The sequence below is a fragment of the Pseudonaja textilis genome, chromosome 2 (assembly GCF_049901715.1).
Source record: "Pseudonaja textilis isolate UNSWEBS1 chromosome 2, rPseTex1.2, whole genome shotgun sequence".
NCBI lineage: Eukaryota > Metazoa > Chordata > Lepidosauria > Squamata > Elapidae > Pseudonaja > Pseudonaja textilis.
Window position 1 is genome coordinate 32,952,201 of NC_141991.1, and position 24,734 is coordinate 32,976,934.

At 37.5% G+C, this 24,734-nt stretch overlaps 1 protein-coding gene across 35 annotated transcripts in view; it reads right to left on the minus strand.

The window, feature by feature from the left end:
* Positions 1–11,790: 11,790 nt before the first annotated feature.
* FOXP1 (forkhead box P1) overlaps positions 11,791–24,734 on the minus strand; it is a 639,457-nt gene continuing 626,513 nt past the window's right edge. For all 35 annotated transcript variants that reach the window (XM_087923662.1, XM_026722283.2, XM_087923674.1 and 32 more), the window contains 2 exons: positions 23,892–24,058; positions 11,791–16,999 (listed from right to left, as the gene is read on the minus strand). In XM_087923662.1, coding sequence (XP_087779788.1) covers positions 16,855–16,999; positions 23,892–24,058 — 312 coding nt within the window. In that variant the 3' untranslated portion in view covers positions 11,791–16,854. The remainder of the gene's footprint in view (positions 17,000–23,891; positions 24,059–24,734) is intronic.

Consider the following 24,734-nt stretch of genomic DNA (forward strand, 5'->3'; position numbering starts at 1 on the left):
GTCAGCAAATTAAACAACAGCTGGAAGAAGCCGAGGAAGAAGAAGCCATTTTTAATGAACTAAATGGTGTGACTAAGAAAGAAAGGAGAAAGAGAGGAGCGAAAAGGAAGGACTTAAGAAATAAAAAAATATTTATGAAAGAGAAAAAGAAGATGCAAAAACAACAGAATGCTAGAAAGCAAAAGGAAAGAGGAATGCAACAGAAAGGGGAAACCAAGAAGGCAGAGGTTTGGAGAGGAGGGGGTAAAAAGTTTAGGTGGGCTAAGAAGGAAAGGAAAAAGGGGGGAAAAAGTTACAAAGGTATAAAACAAGATGGAGAAAAGAAATTTTTTTTTAGGGATAATGGGTAATGTATGGGGTTTTTTTTCTTAAAAAAAGGGGGATTCCGCAAAGTACACATGAGTATTGTAATAGTGGTATTTGTATTATAAGTAGATAATCAGAACTTTTTAAGATCTAATAAAGGACTAAAATATTAAGGTATAACTTTAAAATGTTTAATAATGAATGATTTTAAGTTTTAATAAAATACTAAAGGGAATGTTTAAAATATTAGTTTAAATATAGAGTTTAATAGATTAATGTGTTGACTGTTATGGATTTATTATTGTAGTATTGATTTCTGAAATAGTAGAATGTACTAAGCAGAATCTGATTGGGATTTAGGTGTTATTTTAAATTTTAATTTAGGGGAATGATAGAAAGGCATCATACTCTGATTAGTGATTCCAGGGGAAATTATTCTTTTTTATATTGGAAATGAGACAGATGTAAATGGAGAAATGGACAAAAGATATAAAAATATTTTTCTTTAAAGGAAGATTAAATATATAAAACAGAATTAAGATGAGGCAAAAGTGGAAAGGAGTTATATAATAGATATAGAATGGTAAACAAGATAGATAATTGTATATAAGAAGAGCATGAATTCAATTGAAGTCCATACAAAAAGAGGTAATCTGGGGCCAAGTTACTTTCTAAAAGAAAGTTTTATGTTTTTATGTTTATGTCTTATGTGTGTGTGTTCAATTAAGAATTAAATAATAAAATCTTGGAGGAAGACTAGATGAGAACAATTATAAACAAGCCAGAGGAAAATATAAATGTGATGATTGAATAGCAGATAAATTAGAAAGGAAATATGATTGAATAATGATTAAAGAGAAACAATGTGGAATTTGGTAAAGGGAATTTACGTGTTTATATGGAAATGGGATAAATTATAAGTATGTGATATAAAGCAATGTGTTACCTGCCTTGTAAAGATTTACAATGGAAAGAGGTTTTATGTTTTTAATGTTTAATGATGTTTTGTTTTGTTTGTTTGTTTGTAAAATCAATAAAACTTGTTTTTTTTAAAAAAAGTTGTTCATTACAGATTCGAAAAGCTGGTGTTTGGGTCTCAATTTTTATCTTCCAAATCAGGAAATAATACTACTGCTCTAGCCTAAATTTCAGAGAGGCTTGAATTACTAATGTAATGTATGCGAGCTGCTTTGCAAAAGAATAATCCTCTGTAAACTATTATTGTTTCGCCCAGTATTTATGCATGTATTATTGATTAATGACAACTACTTCATATGATTATCACAATGGAAAAAAACAAAACAGTAACTATTTTGATTGCTATATTACATGACTTTAGAATTCCTCTGGCAAAATTAATCCAATGAAATCTGAAATTTGAAGTGTTCCTAACAAAGGTAGCATAATAAAAAAATAAAATAAACCCATGGTAGGGATCTGCTAAATTTGAGCATTTAGGGTTCAGACTGCTGACATGGACAAGGCAGAAGTTAACACGATGAGGCTGCATTCTCTTGATTTTGCATCATAACTGTGAAGGCCTTAAAAACTGTTAAATGGGTCCACTTTTACTAAACAATGTAATAACTCATGAGAGAATTCCAGCCTTTAGAGCACATAAGAGATGAGATGAATAATATATTTATAATATAAAAAAATAATCACAGCATGGGGATTTGTATTTGTTCCATTCTGGAGGGAAAATGTTTACACATGTTAGGGTTGCTCCTTGGTCTCTGCTTAATTGATATTGTTGGTGCATTATTTTGGATTTATTCTTATTACTGGTTGGAGGTCTGTAAGTCAGTGGTCCCCGACCTTTTTTGTACCGGGGACCAGTTTCACAATTCAAAATGATCCACGGACCGGTACCGGCATCAGCACACACGAGCAAGGCAAGGCGAGCCGAGCAACCGGCCAGCCAGCCATCCCCTGCTTCTCCCCACCACCTTCAACTCCTCCTTTGTACCTTCTCGTGGTCGATGGGCTTTTCGGGCTCTTTCTTAATCTCCTCCTGAGTAACGTGAGACTCCACCGCCATCGGGATGGCTCTTCGTTCGAAGCCGCCTTCGATGAAACTAAGGCGTGAGGATTCCTTCAGCACCCAAACACTGCTTTCCAACCGACGACTGACAAGCTCACCCGGAATCACTTTCTCAAGCACCGTCGAAACAAGATGGCGGCGCCCAAGCAAAGTAGGCCCGCGGCCTGGTACAAAATGATCCACGGACCGGTACCGGTCCGGGGCCTGGTGGTTGGGGACCCCCGCTGTAAGTCATTCAGTCAGTAGCTTTGAGCAACTGACATGTAAATAACTAAATAAAGAAACTGCTAAAAATATAAAATTGGCAAATGAATTGTTTTGTATAAGGAAAAAAATGCAATGAAAAAGCAAGATTGTCCATTATTGCAAATGTTGACTGTGAGCTGATGGTCTAAATCAGGCTGGACAGTTTCTGGTATAAAGTTACAGGTGGACTTCCAACTTGACTGCTATGACCAATTTACCCAAGGATTTTGGTTGATAGTTACTCCAATTTACAGTCTATTGACTCCTCATGGACAGAATGTGATATGATGACTAGGGAGGCATCTTGCCAAATTTTCTTGGTTTGTAGAGTCTGAAGAAGTGACTAGAGTTCTCTTTGATATAACCTTGGTTACTTGTGGGTTAAACCTCTTCTGGCTCTGACATACAATGATCATACAGGTTGGGGTGAATGACTTTGATCTAGGGTATTGTCAATACTTCACTGCAGATTCCAGGCAGTACACCTGTTTTCTTGCTTCTCTTCCTTCAAGTCGTAATCTTAACTTCTAAAGTCTTATATGCCTTGGAGCTGAAAAGTTTGGTGTCTTAAGGACAGTTGTCTACAGCCAGAATCAATCCATTTGGTCCATGTGTTCAAGAAGAATGTAAAGTTCCCTCATACTGCAATGGGAATATTAAGCCCCTTCACTGCAGAACATAATCAAGAAAATTAGATTTGCATGAATTTTCTTGAATGGATAAAGAAATAAAAAAATGTACACATAAATTCCCACCTCATCCTATCCCAACAATTGTGGGAAAGCTCACTCTATTTATTTTAATACAAGTTTTTTAATTTATTATGTAGTTATGTATTTATTTAGTAAATAGTGTTACATTAGTCAAGAGACTACAATGAAAATTCAGAGTAGTAACTCTGTCATGGTTCATGTTTGCGTGCTTCCCAAGGTGCACCACAGGAGGGCGAGCTGGCTTTGTACCGGAAAGAAGAATGAGCGGGTCTTCCTGCAGCATCATCCAAGGCCCTCTCCCTCCACTGGAGCAGCCTTCAAACAGGCATCACAACCAGGAAGGTTCAGAGTTGGCAGGAATCTGACCACCTGCACAGACCACCAGCTCATCTCCCCACTGAAGTGGTAACTATTTATCGCTTAGAACATGCTTTTGAACTGCTAGGTGGGCAGAAGCTGAGGCAAGTGATGGGAGCTCATCCTGCCCACTCAGTGCTGGGGCTCAAACCATGAACCATCTCCTGCTTCATTAAGCCTCTGAGGCCACTAGCACCTCTCTTTAATGCCAGACTAGAATAAGCACTTCAGAACTCACCTCCTCTTTGGACAACTTGAAAATTACTATTTATACTCTACCGAGTCCTGGCAAATAGTACAGCAATGATGGTGGGGGAACCACTTAGTATCTTATGCTTCAACAGAGCACAACAGAGGTGGTATTCAGCAGGTACTGACCAGTTCTGGAGAACCGGTAGCAGAAATTTTGTTGTTCGGGGAACCGGCAAATACCACCTCTGACTGGAGATTTTACAATATCCTTCCCCTGCCACCCCCACCAAGCCACCCCCACAGAACCGGTAGTAAAAAAATTTGAATCTCACCACTGATGCACAACTAAGAAATGACAGAATTTTCACACATTAACCAAGTGAAGTTAACATTATGGGATAACCATAAAATAGAAATCGTAGTTTAATCTATTTTGTGGGTGATCTGGCCTCTTGTAAGACCTTTTTGAATCAACTCAATTTTGATCAAGTGCTTTGAAAAACATTTGTAGAATGGGAAATTGTTGGCTTTACCTCAAGGTGCTTCCTAGCAGTTTATTCAAGCAAAGCCCTTGTTATTTGCCTCGGAGGCCATTGCTGCTTTTGAACTTCTAGGTTTTGAAAGAAGTACGGTTCTTTCTGAGACAGTGACTTACTTTTACAAAAGGCTGAAGGAAGCTAGTGGAGTGGATAATAATTATTCAGTGATGGTTAAAGTGGCAAGTCTGAATGTCTTGTCCTAGTAAACCAGGTGGAAAGTTGTCCCAACTGTGCTTTTTCAGGAGACAACTGGATTTTCTTGTTTTTTTTCTTCTCTTTACAGACTTTCAGGTGGAAAGTTGCTTTTTAAATGTGCTATTGATTTTCTTTAATTTTAACATGAAGTTAATAAAACCAAAACAGTTCTATATGTTTCTGCCCCGATTGTTTTAAATAATGTTTAATAAATTTGATTGCAATCCAGGACACAGAAAACCACACAATTTGAACTTGAACTATTACTATATTTAAGGTGGAACACAGTATCACTGCTTATTTAATTTTCCAAGCCTTTTCCCATTTTTTTTCCAAATAATAATTTTATATTTCATAGTTTGTAATGTGTGTGTGTGTGTGTGTGTGTGTGTGTGTGTGTTTTATTATAGATATCTGGTTTAATATAAATAGTGTGTCTACTACGCATTTTGACTTTTATGCTGACATATCTATTCTTAGAGGGTCTTAATTAAGTGGACTCCTATTACAATAGCACAATAATGCAAAGAATTGTGCAGGAAATTAAAATAAGCCTAAAAACATTTTGAGATTGTGAATATTTGACTAATGCCCAGAACCAGCCAGAGGCTGTATGATGTTTATAAAAGATAGGTAATGAAACCTCTAAACATTTAGTCTGCCTTAGTCCCTTCCTTACCATCTCTCTGTATAGGCTGGCTCTTTTCTTGGTTGTTTTATTTTTAAATCTTTTTTTGCAATGCGGGTTTCCCATATTGTGTACTTGTGTGTTTCATATACTGTATCTGAGGATTTTTGCCTGCTTTCCCCTCCTCTATCTCTGTTATGGCCTATCCCCTTTGTATATTTCTCTAGCCATTTTTAAAGTGCTATTTTTAAAAATCTGTGCCTGCCCCTTCCTCTTTTTTTCTGTTTTGTTCTGTGCCTCTCCTGTCCAGTCCTGTCCTGTCCCCTCTGCTCCTCTCCACTCCTCTTGATTGAACGTTACTGTTTTATGGTTTTAATAAACCATTGTAAGAGAATGCCCAGAGTCATTCTGGGTAGTGAGGATATAGGTGGCATATAAATTACATACATACATACATACATACATACATACATACATACATACATACATACATAGTTTTTATTATTGTTACGAGCTGCTCAGAGTTGTGTTTTAGATGAGTAAACATAAAAATCTTTTAAATATATAAATAAATGTCACAGTGATGAAATCAGGGGCAATGCCCTTTTTTCATGCTTTCTCTCTCATCAAGGAATGTGATGCGTAGATTTCTCTAGTTCAGCGGTGTTCAAACTTGATTTCATTGAGGGCTGCATCAGGGTTGTGTTTGATCTCGGGGTGTGTGTGTGTGTGTGTGTGTGCATGTGTGGGTGTAGCCAGGATGGGCATGGCCAGCTTGACATCACTCGTTCAGGCTTTTTTTTTGGCTGCGATGGCCTCCTGCAGCCCTCTGCCTGAAAATGGAGTGCATGGCTTCCCTGAGCGCTGTTTTCACTGGCAGAGGCACCACGTGATGGTCCTTCACTGTTTCCAGGCTGGCTGTGCGGGCCAGATCTAAGCACCCTGCGGGCTGGGTTTGTCCCCCGGGGCCTTGACAGCCATGCTCTAGTTTATTGCAGAAAGGGGCTTCTTTCATTCAGAGTGTAATTAGATTTCCAGGAATAATTTTTCAAGTCACAGGGTAAATATCTTTAGAAACAAAAAGAAAAAAGAAAGAAAGAAAATTGGACACTTGATTTTGGCCAGCTTTGGAAGGAGCCCTGGCAATTTTGGGGATTAGGGTGTCTAAAGGAAGGAACTTTAATCTCTCTACCAATTTGCCATTGGTAAGAGCAGCGGTCCCTAACCTTTCTGGGTCCATGGGACAGTAGTACAGTGCCGGTAGGCGAAAGGAGATGGTTTCGCACGCCCACCATGAACACAAATGGAGCTTTGTGTACTTGCCTGCCACTTGTGCAGTCCAGTTCCCAACAGCGCTTGGACCAGTACCAGTCTATGGATGGGGGGGATGGGGACCCCCTGGGTTAGAGAATTGGCATGCATGAAGATTCATGTGTCTCAATCATCTTTTGGGTTCTTGATGAAGATCCCAGCAGGCTTTAACCTATTAATTTTTTATTAATTTTAAATTAATTTTTAAATTTTTTAAAATTAAATTAATTTTATTAATTTATTAATGAATTTGTATAGCATTTTACTGCCAGTAAAGTTTTTGTTTTAACTTCCCCCTTTAATCCCCCTTGTTCTTTTGGTTTAAATGTTCCCATCAGCACATTTGATGTTTTCAAGGCTCTTCAGTAAGTCATGCGTGAATTTATCATGTGCTGTCTTTAGGTCTATTTAGTCCATCAATAAGAGCAACAGCACTTAGACTTATATATTACTTCATGGTGCTTTACAGCTCTCTCTAAGCAGTTTACAATGTTAGCATATTGCCTCTCACAATCGGGGTCCTCATTTTACCAACCTCGGAAGGATGGAAGGGTGAGTCAACCTTGAGCTGGTCAGAATCGAACTCCTGGAGTGAGCAGTGAGTTTGCCTTGCATTCTAACCACTGCGCCACCATGGCACTTATAACAGTGAAAGCATTGTATTTTGAGATTGTAAAAAAGGCTCAATGAAGTGGGGATTAATCAGATGTTCTAAAGTCCTAGTCAGACTGAGAAATAAAAAGCTGAGAAGGTTCTGTGCAATGAGGGGAGCTTTGTATTTGTAGTATTGGAGTCATCGTGGCCAGGAGGGCCTTTGCACAACTACCGGTTGTGCACCAGTTACGCTCTTTCCTGGACCAATGGTCCCTACTCACAGTCACTCATGCCCTGGTCACTTCCCATCTTGATTATTGCAACACACTCTACATGGGGCTGCCCTTGAAGAGCATCTGGAAGCCCCAGTTGGTGCAAAATGCATTGGCCTGCATGGTTTTGTGCAGACTCCAATCTGCACGTGTCACCTCTCCTGCAGGAGCTGCATTGGTTGCTGATTTGCTTCCAGGTGCAATTCAAGGTGCTGGTTGTCCCCTTTAAAGCCCTTGATGGCTTGGGTCCGGGTTATCTGAGGGAACGTCTCTTGCCGGTCACATCTACCCAACCCATTAGAGTGAGGAGGCAAGGAATGTTGCAGATCCCGCCCCTGAGGGAGATACACCTGGTGGGACCCAGAAGAAGGGCCTTCTCCGTGGTGGCTCCCTCTCTCTGGAATATCATTCCCCGAGATTAGAATGGCCCCCACTCTAGCACTCTTTTGAAAGGCACTGAAGACCTGGTTTTGCCAGCGGGCCTGGGGAACCCAAAGAGGAATGGAGCCCATCAAATGGCTACTGTGATCTGCTGTCATCGGGGCGGCGGTGGGTGGGAGTTGGTTTTTAATTTTTAAATTTTTTTTTCAAATTTTGTTCTATTGTACTTTACTAATTTATTTGATTCTTTTTGTTAGTTTTTAATTGTCTTTTTTAAATATGGTTTTACATTGTGTAAACCGCCTCCAGTCACTTTAGGCAAATAGGCGGCAATATAAATTAAATAAATAAAATAAATAAAAATTGGAATCTCTGCTAGCAGCCACCTGATTCCCTTTACATCAGGTGATGACTTACAAAAGAGGAGAGAATTGTAGCTAGTAGTTCAATACTGAGACAGCAAATCTATGAGACCACACATCTTAATGTTACTGACATTGAGAAACATTGCAGAAGTGTCCCAGCATAAATGTCCATGTATGGTGGTCAAGTGACAAATGTGGCACAATATCTTGATGTACATTTTGCCCCTTATGTGCCATGTTGGAACACAACTACTAAAAGATATTACTTCAAATGTCGCAATGCATATCTCAACATCTTGTCAATATCATGGTTAGGTCCCAGCAATCATTTCAGAACAAAAATAGCTGGCTAGGCAGGATTTGATTTTTGCTTGTAACATAAACAAAAGCATAAACCATAGTTTGTAAGCTGCAGTGGTTAGGTTCCACATCACATTAATTTACAAGCAAAACAAATCACATCCAGAGTTAGATTGAAAATTAGATTAGGTAATGGGTAATCCAGAGGGTGGAATGTTTCATTCTAACAAAAATGTCCAGATGTCGACTGCTCTGCTACCCCAAAGTGTGAGGCGTCCAGCTTATTATGCTATACAAGTGAAAGAGGTGTATTAGGACTGGATTTTGCTCCTCCTATAAACAGGGTTTGCATTTTGCATTTGGCAGCTGCTGGATTTCTTCAATGACAATCAGCTTAACTAATCAGGCAGCTACAACTGCAAAGCTTCCAGTTCCAGCATTAACTGGAGAAGCCTAATTACCAATAAAGGAGAATATTTGTAGCTCAAGGTTGAAATGAAGAGTTGTGGGTGCTCTCTGAGCTTGGTTGTTTTCTTGCAGACATTTCATGACCCAAACTAGGTAACATCATCAGTGCAACCTAATAGGAAACCCCATTCTTAGCATGGTTGAATCCAGATTTAGTATTGCATAGAGGAGGCTGCTTTCTTTTTGTGAACATAAAAAGTGGGACAATGGAACGCCTGATTATGTTCTCGATTTTATTCCTTAGAAAACTTCTGAACTATCTTTAGATACTTTGAAGCACAAACAGGCTGTATACTTGAGAACATTTGAACTAGAAGAAATTGTTTTATTTGCCAACATATTTAAAGGACAAGATGAAAGATTACTTTAGTATCTCTATTAGAGACCCTATGATTAGAAAAATCTATTAGAGATTTTTTCTATTTTTTTAAACCCAAAGATACCCAGGATTAAACTGAGGCTGTGTATATTCTATAGAAGAACTATGTTTCCTGTCAATAAAGTTTAAGCCAAGTTTAGAGATTGGTTAATATAATAATATAGCATTAGGAATTATGAATCTCTGATCTTCATTTTTTCTTAGATAAAAACGAAGGTCATTTAATGAAATTTAATGTGGAGGGAATGTATCTCCTTAAAAAAGCCATTCATGTGTATCATGTGTATCTCCTTAAAAAAGCCATTCATGCTATCAGCAAATACTATAAATAGTACGTATACTTTAAATAAAATTTGGGATGATATTTAGTTACTTTTCAGGAATAATGGTATTTTACTTCAGAATTTCTGTTACATCAATTGATCAAAAATCTATAGCGGTTCAATGTACATTTTACCATCCTTTCACAGGGTGTGGAAGAATTTTTTTAAAATAAAATCATTGCTGCTAATTCAACCATTTATCATTATATGCAAAAATATTGCTTGATGAGAATATTATAGACGGTGCATGTTTTTGACATTAGCATTTTATTTGGATGACTAATCTTGCAGATGTGAAATTTGAATGAATTATTCATGAAAATGCTTTTCTCTGAAAATTTAGTTCTCGCTAATGCTAGTTATTAAGCATTTTTTATTTTCCTTGATAGAGAAAATAAAAGTATGCTTATGCAAGAGAGGAGAGGGGAGTTTCATAATCCATCCTTAAGATGTGTGTAAAGGGATGATGTTCTGAAACACCTTTAAGGAAAGCCGGTATGCCAATCAAAAGTTTTCTGAAGCTATTTCCCTTCTAAGTGAAAAATGAAGCATATCAGACTTGCATTGTTTATGTCCAACTGTCTTATCTCAAAGGGACTGAAATCAGTGGAACTGCTGAGAATACACAGCATGACTCTTGAAGTTCATTAATCTGAACAGACTGTAGAAAACTCCAAAATGCATAATCAGAAAGAATTAGCTTATTTGCATTATCATTCACATGGCTTATAGTGGCCAAGACAACTTTCCTCCCTTCAGTACATGAATCGTTCTGACTTGGTGAACGTAAGTTGCGTGAGAAGAGTAAAATGAAAATAAAGTCTAGAGATGTTCATCCATTAGTGTGACCCTGTTGTGCACTTTCTTCCACATGTGGTGTTATTGTTCTTCTGGATACTTACTGTTCTGGATATCTTACTTTTTTCAGTTTAAATCCCTTATGTATTCACAAAGCTAACTCTTGACTATTGGCGCATTACACTGAGAAATGGTGCTTCTACCATTAGAATTCTTTTGCTAAGAGAAACATCTCTAAGAAGCAGGGTTTTTCTGCACACCGAATGCTGTACTTAGAACCTTTTAATTAAAAGCGAGCAAGATAAGGAAGCATCTGCAACACACAGTGCGAGTCCCAAAGTTTCACATCCCCTACGCTCAATTCTTGTCTGCTGTATGGATTGTTCACAGGTGGATTGCTTCAACCTTCTTCAGAGAAATTGAAATGTTACCATGCATCTTTGAAGACTAGAGAGGCTGGTATGGAACAATCTCATTGGTTTACCTTTTGATTAATTGGTACTTTCTGACTAGTTCTGCTCCCTAATAGCATTTTTGTAGGAATTTTCACAGCACACTGACATCCAAATATGTCCACCTGCTCATAAAAACAGGATAACTAAACTAAAATTGACTTGATAGCTCTTAACCAATCAATCAAATGACCAGAAATACTTTTTCAGTTGCTATTGTAAATGACAATGCACTAGTGAGTTGAGATTTACCACAAAGTAAAATGGCAAGTTATTGTCCAAATGACTTTGTTAATTGTCTTAACAATTAATTAATTAAGACAATTAACATGCTCTGGCATCATTTATTGCAGTTTCTTAAAATTTATTTTCTCTCTCCCTTTTTCCACTAAAAATTATGAAGGACCCCCAAAGAGCTTTTTCTTGTATGGGTTATGCATATAGGTTAATTTTCACTTATTAAAAAATATAATTGACCCATTTGCTGCCGCTACCACTTTTTACAAGGTTTTGATGGGATTTTAATTGTATGGTTTTTCAATATAAGCAGGCAAATAATTTTGATTTTTGACCACTCCTGAGAGGGTCTTGGTGGACCCCCTAGGGTTCTAGGATCATATTTTAAGAGACACCAATCTATTGTATTTCTTTCTATTTAATAAGCACTGTGAATTCTGTAAGGTTATCACCAATTTATCTTGTAGTTATTTAACAGAATGACTCAGTTGTTAAGGTAATAGGTCTGTTCTGGTTACTATTTTGAACAGTGATAGGCTGATGATCCTGGAAGGCAACTTATGTCACTAGTGAGGAAGTGACCATTAAACATCTGTAGGGTGTCTGCTGAGAAAAACCTACAGGTAGACTCACTTATGTAAAGTGGACGTATTGTATATAAGGGGGAAGCAAGAACACGTAGCCCATGGCAACATGTATCACCAGTGTGAACAACCAGCACTTTATTGCATTAGAGAATGCTATAATGTCAGTAATAAGTACTGACTACATAACATTTTATTGTCTGCATCAACAGACATGGAATGATGGAATTACAGTTGATGTAAGGAATGAGTTTCTTGTATGCCTAAAAATAAAAGGAGATTCTCATTACTGGCAGCACATACACATGAAGCACCATGCTAACAGTCTGACTGTACCATTTTCATCAAGGCTTATATAGGAGATAGTCTGTTACCTACATTGGATTTGTGGAAAAATGTAGACTAGACCAGCAAATGCAATTTTGAAGACTGAAGAATGAGGAATTGTTTCTGGAACATCTAAAAACTCTGACTCTGTTAACCAAAAATGTACCAAAAGCTCTCCAAGAGTTTAAAACACATTCTCCCTGTTATAAGGAATGTAGCTTGTCAGCATTCTGAAAACTACAATACTTCAAAATTATTTTGTTTAAAAACTTTGAGATATATATATATATATTTATATATAAAAAATATCTAATGATCTGTATTACTTGAAGAATAATACAATTTATTCATTTTCCCCCTACCCCTGATCATGGATATTATGGTTGGAGTCTCCTAAAGGAGATTTCCATCCTCTTTCAACCCACTCCTCCCCCCCAAAAAATCTTTAAGCATGGGCCTCGATTCTCTTCCTCCTCTTTTTTTCTACTTTTGGTAGAAAACAGAAATCCGGTTAAGTATGAAGCATTTGAACTGCACTGTTCTAATCCAAGGAAAGGACGGTCTTTGTAGAACATGAGATGCCTGCTTGTAGGCGAAAAATTTATTTAGGAGGAGCCACCAGGACTAACCCTAGAGATTGGAATCAGTTTTTCCCTGCCATCTGGAGATCGACAAATAGAACAGGAGTCTGCAAATCCTCTGCCTATTTGGTATCCACTTGGTCAGGAAAACCTTTCTGCCTCCTGGGCTGCAGCAGGAGACCCACACTTAATAAAGGCAGCCTGACCAAGGTCAGGAGGGCAAAGAAAGAAGGCCCAACCAGCCCAGAAAAGGCTGTAGGATGATAAGGTAGGCTTTGACTCATTCCCAACAGCAGTTTTACCTGATATATGTGGTACTTCATTTATCGTGTTTGCTTTTCTGGGGGAAAAGGAAAACAAAAACAGAACCCATGTAACAAACTGTCTTTACATCTTGGCACCTTGTAAAGTATTTCATTTTATACAAAAGTTCAATATTTTTGACACTTTTCCATTATCAATCACCACTTCACTGATAAGCTTTGAAAGTGTGACCTTGGAAAAATCATCATGCAAAATATTTACTGCAGCAGGAAAGAAACAACTTTTGAAACTCTCTTTTCTTCTTTTTTCCTTAAGGTTGCCGAAATAGGCAGAGATGGGGATAACAAGAGGCAGAGAAAGGGTTTATAGAACAAATAGCGTGAGAGCAACAAAACAAAAAACAAAATAAAGCAATAATAAAAAAACACAAAATCTCTGAAACAAACTTATACAAACATGATTTGATCTGTGACGGAGGGAAGGGGGGAATTACTAAATTAAAAACAAAGAAATTGGGATTTTTCTCCCACATGTCAGCAAATGGCATCCACAGTCTTAAAGCAAGGGTAACTAAATGAAATACATGTGCAGCATATTCCGCAATTCCATTACATACAGTAGATTTTTTCCCCCAAAAGCATTTGTCAAAGTATAGTTAATATAAAGCAGTTGCACAAAAAGCAAAAGGTGTTTTGACAAACAGCTGCATTAATTCCTTTGGAGGAATGTTTGTTTTTTTTTAAAAAAGAGGACCGACTTCCCCCCTTTTCCTGTTTTCCCTTGACAACCCACCCCCACCCGCCAAAAGACAAAACGGGATCACAAGAGACACATTGGGCTATATATGTACAACATAATAAACCCGAGCCCAGAGGAACCATTGTTATGATCCAAAGGGATGCAGAATCTGAAATTTGTAAAAAATAGTGTAGTTTGCTTGATGTAAAGCCTGAGATCTCCTCTTGGTTCTTCTGCAGGGCAGTGATACCTGCAAGGTATGGTAGGTATTTTTTTTTTAAAAAAAAATCTTTTCTTTTTTAAAAATTTTGCTACAGTCTTTAGTCTATGCATGCAAGACATACAACTAAGTGCAACTGAGTGAAATGTAGGTTTTTTTTTTTACTCATTCCCTAACAGTTTGAACTGAGGTATGCGTACTAACAGTTTCTCATGCTGTTATCTTTACTCATGTCTAGCTACACATGCTGAGAATGAACTAATCTACCAGATTTTTATCCCCTTCTGAATACCAAGTTAACCAGCAAAACCACTCAGTTTTGAACCAAAGGGACAGGTTTTTTTTTTATTATGTCCTGGTTATGGCCTGCACATTATAGAGCTGCCTGAATATGGTGTGTTTCAGAACATATCAAATGACTTACATACTGGCCTCCTTTAAAAAAAAGAAGTCGGGAAAAAAAAAGGCAAGCTTTACATATTTCTCTGTTGGCAAAAAAAAGGAGGAAAAGAAAACTAAAAACAAATTGCTATTTTGAAATTAATGGCAAATCCCCCTCCTCCATTGGCCTGAATGGTACCAAAGTTTGGAAAGGAACAGGGATGTTACCATATTAAAAAAAAAAAAAAAGAAACCCTGAAACGAAATGGGATGGGCAGAGACCAACACAACCATCACCACAGTCATTCTCAAATCTTGGGCCCAGGTAAGCAAAGTTAAAAATAAATTGCCCTGGCATTGGCTTTTAGCAAAAGTGAATAGGTCAAACCCCAAACAAAAGCATACCAACAATTTCTTCAGAAATTACGGTATGGTTTAGTTTCAGTCATGAGTGCTCTTTTGTATTTCATGTAAACTCTCTCTGATTCAAGTCATTCTAGTTTTTTTTCCCCCCCGGAAAAATCAGTTCTCCTCCTATACCCTCAATGTCAAATGGTGCCCTTCTCAAGGTCTCATTCTCTAACTTAAGCCTAAAAAGCTCTCTCTTTACAGAAATAGTTTTGGTCACTGTAAAGAAAAAAACAAAAACAAATCAAAACGACAACAGCAAAAACTTTGGTTCAGCCATCTACTTGGTCTTCTAAATTATACTTTAATAAAGGAGTTTTCCTTCTCAGGTTAGCTGTAGCCCATTATTTTGTCATTTGCTTCGTAATTCTTTAACCTCCTTTGATCAACAATAAGAGGATATTTGGCTTTCATAAGATAAAGCATATAACAGAGAACATAATTTACTTTGTGTAATATCTTTGGTAACTTTAGGGGAGAAAGGTACAAAGTAGAATATAAATTAGGATCAGAAAGACTTCTGAAATTAAAAGCTATAGTCCGACATAAATGAGTTAATTACTGAAAAGTGGTTAGAGAATGAAGTCACTAGAAGTTTGGTGATCAAGGGGTACCAACATTGGAACTGCAGCTGTCTGCCCGCTCTTGCTCTGAAGGAAGACTGTTGTCGGCATCAGAGCTGGTTTATCCACAGATTACATCAGACTGTTCGTTTTTTTATACTGGTTGGTGTGATATTGTGTAACGATCTTATCTGCAATGGCAAAACTACTAACACTTAACAACTAATGGGCCTTATTGCCTTCCCAATGAGTTGAATGCAACAACTTAAACTGATGGATGCCACCAATTAAATCTCAAACAACTTAACTTGGAAGAACCACTACGATGAGGCATGTGGGCAAATAAGAATCTAATAGTATATGTGCCAACATACTTCAGAAATATTTGATTGGCCCAGGAACTTATTTTAAAAAGTTAAATGCACAAAAGCCTTACACAGTTATACTTCTCTTTGACAATATCTGTAGGGTGTGCACTTTCTGAAAGGGCTGTCAATGTCTCCCTAAACATTTGTAATTGCTGCAAATAAGGAAAAATCAATGGGGGAGGGGGGAAGGGGAACCCACAAACAATGGTTTTATGTGCATGTGTATACACACATGTACACACAAACATAGACATTCTGTGGAATGACTTTAGAACCACATTCTACGGCTCTGACGCTGGTTTGTTCACTCTTGAATTACTGCCTGTCTTTCTGTTGTGTTTGCACAGGTCACAGCAGCATTTTAGAACTTTTTCCAGAGTCGTGTGTGTGTGTGTGTGTGTGTGTGTGTGTGTGTGTAAGGGGGGGGGCATATAGTCCAAAATGGAATGTTTTCCATAGCTAAAGGAAACATAATGGCATCTGAAGGAAATTTGGAATGGATGGCAGAAAAAGAACTACAAACAATTCAAAGAACATTCAGCTTTGTATAATAAACACACCTATTAACATTCATCACAAAAGTACAGAAAACATTAAGCCTCAAAAGGCCCTGGCCAATTGAGGCCTGAGGTCAGAACTTAAAAAGGTATAGGAGAACTAGGAGAAAAAAGAATTAAAGCTATACACTAAAAAAAGAGGGTTTTGTTTCTTTTAACCCTTAAGTATACATACACACACACACACACACACACACACACACACACTCAAAAAGATTTCCCTATCCCAAATGGAAGCCAAAAAAAAAAAAAAAAGTAAAGGCAGTGATAATCAACATGCGATACTGTGCAAATATATTGTCCACTGAAATCCTTAAAATCTGGGTAAAGGCTTGATCTGCAATTGATGTGTACATGCTCAGCTTCATGTCTTCAGTGTCCCATAGTGGAAGATCTGCAGTCCAAAGTCTGCTGCCAAGTTGTGAATAAGGGAATTAGTGGAACACATTTACAACACTGATGTTGACTGTGAGTAGGAATTCCGAGTACCAAACAAATCCATCCAATGCACAGAGTACAAATTCCTTTGCTTTGTTTTTCAACAAAAAGTAGAAAAATCAAAAATACTCCCAAATGGGATACTTGATGGCACTAAGTGTTAACATATTTTATAGCAGTCAGAATGGACCGAGTGTATCTTCCAGACTGTACAATGGCGGGGAGAGATTTCACAGCTAATTCTGAAAGATAAGGGTTTTTGTTTTGTTTTTTTTTTGCTCCTCCCCAGGATCTTCATTTGCAGAATGAAAAGTCACAGACATTTTTATTCAATGTCTTCATTTACGTGTTCATTTTCATAATCTCTGTCGTGATCAAATTCCGGACTGTGATTAGCTGTGGTGACTAAGGAGAGTGGGCCTTCATTTTCATCTGGATCTAATGGCTCTTCTTTGACATGCACAGGGTGTCTGAAAAAAACAACAACAGACAAATATATACACAAACAGAAAAAGGATGGATGAGCAATTCATCCTGTTTTTTTTTAGCCTGTTTAGGTTAAAACAATTCAAATACATTGAACAATGGATACTAAAAAACTATTGACCTCTGTATTAGGAAAGTCAAGGATTATTTCTAATGATTTCATAGAGATAACCTAATGTGGGTTTTTTTGCCAACAATAAAAAAGAGCTGTGTACTAGCTTCAGATTTTCTTTTAAATTCCCAATACGTTCTTGGTGTTCTGAAAAGGTGTTTCATCTGAGTGCTAACCAGGCCTGACTCTACTTAGGTCATCAGTCAGGCACGGTCAGCCAGGTGCTGCCACCTGGTGAGACACCTATGATCTTAGTGAATTAAGATTCTGTCTTTTAAATATGTTTGAGAACTTGAAAATACAGTCTCTCCAGCAAAGCGATAAAGGTATTGATTCAAGCAGAACAATAAAAAGAGTAAACCTTCTACATTACTTGAAATCCCTCCTCATTATAGTTGTTACAGTATACATGGCTATGGAGATTCTCAATCATCATGGTTGTCTTCAAAAGGCAACTGGACTTTCTTGTTTTTTCCCCCTTGAAAACATTTTGCTTCTCATCCAAGAAGCATCCCCAGTTCAGTTGTACAATACAGTTTCTTTCCACCCACCTACCCACCCACCCACCCCATTTGTCATATGTACAATTCACACTCTGAAACTTAGCCTGGTTGCAAATAATGGAACACTTTGATTGTGTAAGAATACTTGGGCTTCAAAAGAGAAAAACAGCAAGCGCTGTTAGCTCAAGCTTTCTTCTTGGGATTCGGAGAAAATGTTCTTTAAGTGACACATTAGCTTGATGAATACAATCTTCAGATAAATAAATGAAATAAGCATCTGTAAAGGAAACCCATGGTTTATCAGCTTACTGAGCTTCTGGAGGCTGGGCTAATCATCGGTTACTGTGTGTTCTGCTTTTCTAGTTAACATGCATAACCTGTGAAAGAAGTCTCCAGAGGACGACCTCAAGTGGGGTCTATCATTAATCAACTTCAAGCAAACACAGCAAAGAGACACCATGATACATGCTTTAAACTCCAAATTAATGCATATTTTTACAAACTGTCAATAAGGAAAGAAAAGCCCTGCCAGGAAACACAAACGGAGAGGAAAAGGCTCGCTCAACACAACAATATGATATGAAAGCCGAGTCCTAATGAGAATAATAACGCTGTCAGCTGTAAACAAGGCAGAACATGAACCTCAGCTCATGGTGGGCACTAAGGATGCACTAAGCAGATGAGATCTGCCAAATTTCTCATTACAGAATAGCGTATGAATAACCCACAAGGGATCAAGGGTTGATTATACAAAATGGGCATGATAACATTTGAAAAATGTTGTCCGTAAATCATATTCATAACAACCCCCCGTACAAATACAAATTACCTTCCCCTTGTTTTATTGTTTGGGGGGCTTTTGATATGTAAAAATGTCCCTGCCAGTAAGCAGTGTCCCGCTTAAGAGATTTTATGGAAGGAGGCTTGATTTTATTTGCAATACCATGTAAATAATTATAACATGATCCCCCAAAAGCGGATTTCTTTTATAAATACCCATTACCTGCAGCATTAGGTATTTTTGTCAATCAAAACTAACTCTATTAAGTTAAAGAAAAAAAAATGTTTCATTTCCAAGCGGTTTGCAAGAGTTACACATTCCGAGTGGAAATGAAGAGACAGTCTCTCCCGAAACAATTTTTTATGACCAAGAGAAAGCCACATCTGGAGGTCAAAAATCAGCTTCTCCCTGGGATAGTATTTGTATTGCAATTGTAAAATAAGAGTGAACTGGGTCATGTCTTAGCACTACTATTTTGATTTGTGCATTTCAGTGTTTCTATCATTTATAGGTGATTGTTTTGAAAGACTCCAGATGCACACTGACTCCTACCAAGGTAGAATCTTTTTCAAATAATTCTCTCAGTATAATCTCTTGAATTATACTTGAATTGAACTCCAGGGTGACAGTATAGGTACAGAAAGTGTAACTATACAGCGGAAGAACGATTTATAGAGTACTGAGGAGTGTTACTTGCGCTCTCTTTTTATGGGACATGAAAACCATGAAACTCTTATGTTTATAAGCATGAAAAAGCATGAATCCCTAATGTTTACTAGTAGCATGCAAGAATAATCTTCTGTTATTAAAAAATTAGTAACCAAAGCAGTCATATTAGCTGACAAGTAACATATGTTTAATTCTCTATATCCTTCTGGGTTGTTTCACTGAACTCCTTTCTCTGCTACAAGAAAGATGCGATGACATTTAGAAAATATGAAACCAAGGGATGGGTCACTACTGTCCATTAGGCAAACAATTGTCAGCATTTTTGAAAATTCTATGGCACCTTACATTATAAAAATATTGCTTTCTTGGTGGCTTCCTTTTATTTTTATTTTTTTACTTATTCTCCTTGGATTCTGTTAGAAGTTTTGCATATCGTAGTTCTAGATTTGAAAAAGACCCAAAGGAGGGGGGAACAGAGACACTTAATTTCTCTGTGGGAACTTTTGAGGAGAATTCTTAGATAGCGTTTTCACGCTTTCAACCTTGAAGAAAAGGGATTCCTCCTCAGTCGTTGCTCAAAACATCAGAAAATAAAAGTTTTCGGGTCTCCGCCTAGCTCAAACAACCTTCAGGTTAAACCTCCACATTTTAAATGGTGCCTCAGTTAAGTCTTGGAGAACTTTAATATCCTTACCCAAGAGCTCCATTAGTATCTAACTTGTAATAACGAATCCTTGAAGCAACAACACTCCAAATCATGGTTCCACAAGGTTTGTATTAATGCTAAAAAAAAGCTCTTGTTGCCAAACTTATGTACCCAATATTACCCTGGCACCGTCAACAGAAGAGATGCTACAAACAATTGCTGACACACAAGAAAAAGGAAGCCATGAAAAAAACCTGGGTATTATTCATTCATGTAGTCAAATCCAATGATTCACTCTCATTTTGGCATATCACATCAAACTCCCAAAGCAATGGTCCATCCATGATGGACTGTCACATGCCCCCAGGGATTTGGGAGGCATACTTTCATGAACTCTCATGATGGACTGCCACATGCCCCCAGGGATCTGGGAAGCATACTTTCATGATTTCATGGATCCCTGTGGATGCCCTAGTCAAACTATAGAAAATCTCCTAATGTGGGCACCAACAACAGTGACAAGTATTGGCTTGTTTAGTAGTTATATTAACAAGTCAAGTTTGTAATAAAGGCCTGATCTGTTTCACTGCACTGCAACAGTTAAAACAATTTAATTTATGGGAAGGGTATTCCATTAAGGAAAATAAGAATATCATTGTAAAGGGTGCTCAACAGGAATCTGAAAGTAGAGACAGTAAATAACAGCCTGCACTGAACACTAGAATATTATAGTTATCTATCCGGAAACACAAACTTTCTAACTGTTGAAAGAAATGCTAGCATGTGCCCTTGTAAATAAGTGCCCAGGCACAAGGCAGACAGAGAAATATGGAGTATTTCTGGGAAATAAAATGCCTTACTCTTGAAAAATTCTAACAACTTAACATTTCTACTAGTATTGTATTCTTGGAATGGGAAGAACAAAAATATTTGCGACTGAAAATGCCTAAAGAGAAAACATTCAAGCAGTGCTAAAATAATGTCATGTTAGGCTACTTTGGGAATGCTAATTAATAAATACTGCACAAATAATCTCTATAAAGCTTAAATCTGTTCCAATGTTTTGAAGGTAAAAGACAATGTTAAAATTAATTATCAAAAGTGAGTATTGCCTTCTTTAAAGCTTTTTTCTCAAAGCAAAATGAACACTTATTTGAAATATCAAAGTAACAAGAATCTTAGATATTTTTTTCTCCTCAACCCCCTGCCCCAAAATTTTTGCAGGTAGGAAACTTGTTATAAATAATTAAATGCTAATTATCTTCACAATTAATAATTAGACTAGCTTCGGGTTAATTTTTCCTACCTTTTGATTTAGAACTTTTAACATACAGCTCGTTCACTACAGCTAATAAAAGCCCTATTAAAAGGAACAAAATAGGGCTGGGAACTGACTGAATTGTAATTCCAAAGTCTTGCCAAAAATTGTTTTGCTGGCATGAGACAGACAGACAGAAACTTTATTTCAGTCATTGACCAATAAAAGTACGTTCAATAAAACAAACAACACAAAACTATTTCCTAACAATAAAAACTATTGGCAATAAAAACTATTGTAGAAGAAGCTTAAATCTAATGAAGCAGAACTTTGCTATTTTTAGATAAATAAATTTATGTTGATTATTTAATAAATTAAATGCAAAAAAAGATTATCAGACTACTTCAGAAATTTGAATGCACTTCTGCTGACTGCCAGCAGTTTGATTCTTACTGGCTCAAGGTTTGACTCAGCCTTCCCTTCTTCCGAGGTCAGTAAAATGGGGACCCAGATTGTAGGGGGCAATAGGCTGATGGCTGTAAACTGCTAAGAGAAGTCTGTTAAGCACTGTGAAGTGGTATATAAGTCTAAGTGCTATTGCCATTCTGAATTTGAAATGTTGTATTTCAAATTTGAAATATTGGAAATAGTTTATTTCAACAATTTGCCACGTTTCAATTATAAAAATGCCCTGTTTTGAGGATAACACAGTGGTTTCCAATCTGAAATGGAACATTTTAAATTTAAAGCAATTCAATAAAGCTCCTAAGCTGTAGAACTAGTTGCTTTTACTTGAAAGAACCTGATACATTCCAATTTCCCCATTTTTCTAGTGGTGAATTTTTCTGCACATGTTGTGGTATGCATTTTGGAAGAGAAAATTTGAAGCCAAGTGTACTTTTGCCATAAAACAGTACCATGTATTATTGTTCTCAGCCACATGTTTTTTGGAATTCACCACAAAGTCTTATGAGCTTTTGGATATTTCCTGTTACTGTTTAAACGGAATTTAATTTTGAAAAAACCAAACTACTTAAATTGGCAATGTTACTGACAAAAATACATTCCAAGATCCTACCTATGTCCCAGAAATTGGCCAAGAAGACATGGTAGGGTCTCAATCAACTTTATTTTGAGATCTCACTTCAAGAAACCATGTGGTGCATTGACTGGTCTCTGGTATGTGTTCAGTAAGGAACATACTGGTAGTCCTTGACTTACAACCACAGTTGGGATTGGAACATCACTTGCTAAACAAGGCAATCATTAGATGAACAGAACCCAATGTTATGACCTTTTTGTCATGGTCATTAAGCTAATCTGGCTTCCCCCATTGACTTTGCTTATTGGAAGCGTAGTGGGAAGATTGCAAATGGCAATCACTGACACTGTCATAAAAACATGCAACAGGGATGCTGTGACATTCCTAAGTGTGAAGACTGGTCATAAATCACTTTTAAATTCTGCCATAACTTCAAACACTTGTTAATTGTATGATTGTAAGTTAAGGGCTACCTATACATTACCAACAGTATGTGGCGTTTCCTCTTGATCTCTATGTACCTTGAACTGGTGCATGAGAGGGCTTTGGTAAGCAGCACCCAAATGTTTGTGAAAGAGAGTAAGCATTTAAGGAGAAACACACTGTTGACTATTGTGAGAATCTGTATGCCCATGCTATGGAGTTGAAAAACACCCCCACTTCCAAAAAAACCTTAAATGTTGTCTGAATTTAAAGAGTTGCTACAGAAAAAATAAACAGAAAATATGGCAACAAGACATTTTTATGGTTTGTCCCTCATATTTTCTATACTCAAAATAAAATCTTCTCTTACCAAGGAAACTCATTATAGCTACTAAAGGCCCCCATGAGGGAATGTAGTACGGAGGTAGATTCCTAGGAGTGAGGAGGTGCAATCCAGAGGAGTAAAAGGCAACTCAATCCAGATATAACATGTGAGAAAAAGAGGGTGAAGATAGCCACTCCTTAATAGTTCCCAGAGTATATTGTAGATACAGATGGTAGAGTGCTCTATCTGGCAAGATTTTGTCTATATGTGTGAAGCTATAAAGAACTCAGCTTGGCAAATTCACCACATGTCATTCTTGGTTTTGACAGTCAGTAATGGAACTTCATGTTAAATAAGTGAAACTGAAGGATGGATTATAAGGCCTTTTCTCTTCGCTTCCCTTTTAAAAAGAAATATATGAAATGCTTTATTGTTATCCCATGGTGTTGGGAGCAAAGGACAAAATGGCAAACTGGATAGCCAATATGATTCTAGATCGGGGATGTCAAACTCAATTTCATTTACGGCCGCATCAGGGATGTGTTTGACCTCAGGGAATTGGGAGTATGGCCAACTCCATGTCATTCGTTGAGGCTCCATTTTTTTGCCCCAATGGCCTCCTGGAGCCCTCTGCCAGCGAAAATGGAGCTGGGGGACATGCATGGCCTGCCCGGGCTCTGTTTTCGCTGGCAGAGCTGGAGGCTATCGTGGCTGAAAATGGAGCCTGGGAGGGCCGTGCACTGTCCTCTTAAGCTCCATTGTTTCCAGGGCAGCCCCACGGGCCAGATCTAAGTACATCGCGGGCAGGATCTGGCCCGTAGGCCTTGAGTTTGAAATCCCTGTTCTAGATGATCCATGCGATCAGCTGGAAAAGATCTATATATTCTAAGTAGCTGTTTTGGCTGCTGTTACTACTATACTTTATAAGTTATGTTTATTGTTGGACATTTTTAAAATGCCATTGAAGCTCATGGGTGGTAGACAAACATATGAATTGATGTTTGTTTTAATTCATGATCTAATAAATGTTTGAACTTTTTTAAAGTTCAGAATTTTAATTTAGCTGCATTGGGGTGGGAGCAGAGTTAGGAGAGGTAACACCATACACACAACTTACATTGCTTGCATAGGGGAACGGCCTGGACTGCTGTCGCTCCCATTGCTGTTCGCATGCTCCATTGCACCATTAAGATCTTCCCGCATTGCATTGGCTAAACTGCCCAGAGTGGGGTTTCCCATGGAAGCAGTAGTGTATAGAGATATACTATTTTCAGCTATTGAAGCCTATAAAAGAAGGGGGGTGGGGTGGACAAGACAGGACCATTGAAACAAGCACATATCTGTACATATACCACCCATCACATCCAAGTGACATTACTTTCATTTTCTTTTTCATTAAATGCAAAGGATAAAATCATAACCTCTGTATTATTAATTTCACCACTGGCATAGCTAAAAGTTCATTCATCTCCAATTTTTATCTAAAAGTAATTTCATCTCTATCACCAAAACCAATCACATATTGTACAGGAAACAATTCAAATGGAATTTTAAGAGAAAAAAAAACCTCTCAATACAATAAATAGTTAACTTAGTCTTGCATGGTCAAGAAGGTATATAGTCACATACCTTGCAACACTGTCATGATGTAAATTTTCTCCACCAAGGTGGGTTTTGCCTCAAGAGGAAAGCACCACCTTTCCACTTAATGTAAATACTAACTTTCAATGAGCTCCCCACTCCCCAGCCAGAAAAGAAAAAAGAAAACCCCACATAGTAAAACAAATATATTTGATATTTGCAAAGCTCCAGGAAAGGTAAGAGATCTATGTCTTTAATGTAAGACCGGCTTAGCTCTATTCTAGCAAGTTCCTTAAGGAACCCTGGAGTATTTATCAGCAAACAGTGTTCTTGTGATACAAATCATCTCCATTTATTCTGGAATTTGCATTTACCGATT